The sequence below is a fragment of the Aythya ferina genome (genome assembly GCF_964211825.1).
Source record: "Aythya ferina genome assembly, contig: HAP1_SCAFFOLD_29, whole genome shotgun sequence".
NCBI lineage: Eukaryota > Metazoa > Chordata > Aves > Anseriformes > Anatidae > Aythya > Aythya ferina.
In genome coordinates this window covers 2,206,320-2,209,397 of record NW_028181463.1, presented here as the reverse complement: position 1 = coordinate 2,209,397, position 3,078 = coordinate 2,206,320, and the positions used below count along the sequence as shown (strand labels likewise).

Below are 3,078 nucleotides of genomic sequence, written 5' to 3'. Positions count from 1 at the left end.
AGGAAGGACTCCTCTGCAAGCTCAAGTAAGGGAGGTGTGGAAAGGTTCTCTGGCAATGAGAGGCTCAGGCTGGGGGGTGGTCCAAAACTTGCAATAGGTTTTCCTCAGAGAAGCCTCCTCTAACTTTGTTCTGTCTTCTTTCTTCAACAGACAACTGTGTCCAATGTCAGAGAATGCCCAACGTCAGCTCTGTGAGCGAATTCATCCTGCTGGCATTCGCAGACACGCACGAGCTGCAGCTCCTGCACTTCGCGCTCTTCCTGGGCATCTACCTGGCTGCCCTCCTGGGCAACGGCCTCATCCTCAGCGCCATAGCCTGCCACCACCGCCTCCACACCCCCATGTACTTCTTCCTCCTCAACCTTGCCCTCCTCGATGTGGGCTGCATCTCCACCACTCTGCCCAAAGCCATGGCCAATGCCCTCTGGGACACCAGGGCCATCTCCTATGAAGCATGTGCTGCCCAACTCTTTTTCGTTGCTTTCTTGTTTGTAGCAGAGTATTCCCTTCTCACCATCATGGCCTATGACCGCTACGTTGCCATCTGCAAGCCCCTGCACTACGGGAGCCTCGTGGGCAGCAGAGCTTGTGCCCAGATGGCAGCAGCTGCCTGGGGCAGTGGCCTTTTCAGTGCTGTCTTGCACACGGCCACTACATTTTCCCTGCCCCTTTGTCGAGGCAATGTTGTGGACCAGTTCTTCTGTGAGATCCCCCAGATCCTCAAGCTCTCCTGCTCACATGCCTACCTCAGGGAAGTTGGGGCACTTGTGTTTAGTGTTTCTTTAGTCCTTGGTTGTTTTGTTTTCATTGTGGTGTCCTATGTGCAGATCTTCAGGGCAGTGCTGAGGATGCCCTCTGAGCAGGGCCGGCACAAAGCTTTTTCCATGTGCCTCCCTCACCTTGCTGTGGTCTCCCTGTTTGTTAGCACAGCTACAGTTGCCTACCTGAAGCCCCCTTCTATCTCCTCTCCTTCCCTGGACCTGGTGGTGGCAGTTCTGTACTCAGTGGTGCCACCAGCAGTGAATCCTCTCATCTATAGCATTAGGAACCAGGAGCTCAAGAATGCTTTGATTAAAACTGTTTTTATACATGCTTCTTAAGCATCAGTGATGTGGTCATTATTACTACTGTCATAATACATAATGGTAAATAAAAACATTAACTGAACTGATAAGTTATTTGGGAAACTGACAGGACAATTTTTATTATTATGCTTTAACATTTTTTTCAATATAATTTTTATTTGAATAATGGAATTTTTAACCTGAAGTATGTTAATTTATTTACTTTAACACAGTCATCTCATGTACCTGTAGAGCTAGGTTTCCTCTGTGAATAAAGACAATAAGGAAGGCATCTGAAATACATTCAGAATGTCACTGGTCAGAGGTTCCGTGTCAACTGGAGCTGGGGGAGCAGCCCCAGCACGCAGGAGGGGCTCAGGGCCAAGAGCCCAGCTGCCACATGCAGGAGCAGTTCCAGTGGCCCTCGGGGCTGCCCCTCACTGCCCGCTGGGCTCTGCCTCTCTGCTGCCTTCGGGCCGGGGCTGCTGCTTCCCTGGAGCCATGGCCATGGCCAGCAGCAGGACATGGCCTTGTCACTGTTGTTCTCTTTTGGCTTCCGCGTTCGTCTCTTGTACTCTTGCATTTGACTAAGTCTTGAGATTCCATGTATATTGCTGACAGTCTTTCTTTGCACAGCTCTTCCAAATCTGGTGCTAGGAATATACCCAAGGAACATCTGCATGAACGGGCCCCGTACTTCTCTGGGCTTCACCGTGGATCAGAATTTCAGTGTAGTGCTGGACTGGGAACTCCCTTCTTGGATGGCCATGGTCAGCAATCAATAATTGGCCTTGACTGCCCAGGGAGTATCCTGAAGTTGCTGAGTCTGATGGCAAATGGCAACCTGGAGAGGAATCTAGAGCTGCTCTGTGGCTGGGCCAGGACTCTTGTGCTGGCCTGGGGAGCAGGGCTGGCCCTGCGGGGCACAAGCACTGTGTGCTGGGGATCTCCCAGGCAAGAGAGCAGGGCTCCTGCAGCTTCACGGACCTCCACCTCCTGAGCTGGGGCTGGCCCCAGTGCAGGGGCTGCTGGGGAGGCCCAGAGCCGCCTTTATGCATGCAGCTGCGGTGCCTTGCGAGGGGCTGGGGCTGTGGTGGCCGTGCCCAGAGCCCTGCAGCAGCCTGCGGTGGGCACTGCCCTGGGGCCAGCACAGCCTGGGCTACTGGGCTAGGGAGAGGGCAGGGAGGTGGGAAGAGGTGGGCAGGGGCTGGGCTGGGGCTGGGCAGTGCCCGGCAGAGGGCAACAGCAGAGTCAGGGAGCGGTGGCAGCATGCAGGGGAGGGCTCCCAGCAGGGCTTGGTGCTGCAGAGCCAGGGCTGCGCGAAGGGAAGGGAGCCCAGAGCTGCAGGGGCAGGGGAGAGGAGGCCGCTCTGGGACCTTGCTGGCCTGGGCAGAGCAGGAAGGGGGCCCAGAGCATTTGTCCCCTCCCTGCAGCCTTCCAGCACATCTGCTGAGGGCCAGGGCGGCTGCTGCAGGGGCAGGCAGCCCAGCATGGCCCTTGCAGCCCCCTGCCCTGGGCCTGCCTCTGCCCTTGGGCTCGGCCCCGGCCTTGGCTCTGCTGGCAGGAGCGCTCTTACCATGCGCTTCCTGGCCTCCCCTCGCCTGCGCACAGCTGCTGCCCACTCCGGCTGCTGCCACAAACGTGTCCTCACAAGCAGCACCACCCCTTGGGCTGCTTCTGCTGGCCTCTCCAACCCCACTGCCTTGACTCCTTGTCTCTACTGGGCCCCACCCCACCTTCCCCACCCAAATGTGTCTCTTGACTGTTGGCTCCATTCCCCTGCCCCATGGAATTACTGTGCTATGGCAGAACGTGTCTCCATTGGGCCGTCTACCAGACACATTAATGAATACTATGAGCAGGACTAGAGGGGTCCTGCTTCAAGCCAGGGGGAGGCAGGGAGGAAAGGGAGAATCGGGTTTACTGGACTGGGTATATTTAATGGCCTGGCACATCAGATCCACAAATGTATCAGGCACTACTGCACAATGGTGCACAGAGTACCCTAATGCCA

General features: G+C 56.0%; 1 protein-coding gene across 1 annotated transcript; it reads left to right on the top strand.

The window, feature by feature from the left end:
* Positions 1-203: 203 nt before the first annotated feature.
* Positions 204-1,100, top strand: LOC311428111 (olfactory receptor 14C36-like; the record flags this gene model as incomplete). The annotated part of the gene is made up of 1 exon (XM_084539665.1): positions 204-1,100. The coding sequence occupies exon 1, from the start codon at positions 342-344 to the stop codon at positions 1,098-1,100; it is 759 nt and encodes a 252-aa protein (XP_084395791.1). The 5' UTR covers positions 204-341.
* Positions 1,101-3,078: the final 1,978 nt, after the last annotated feature.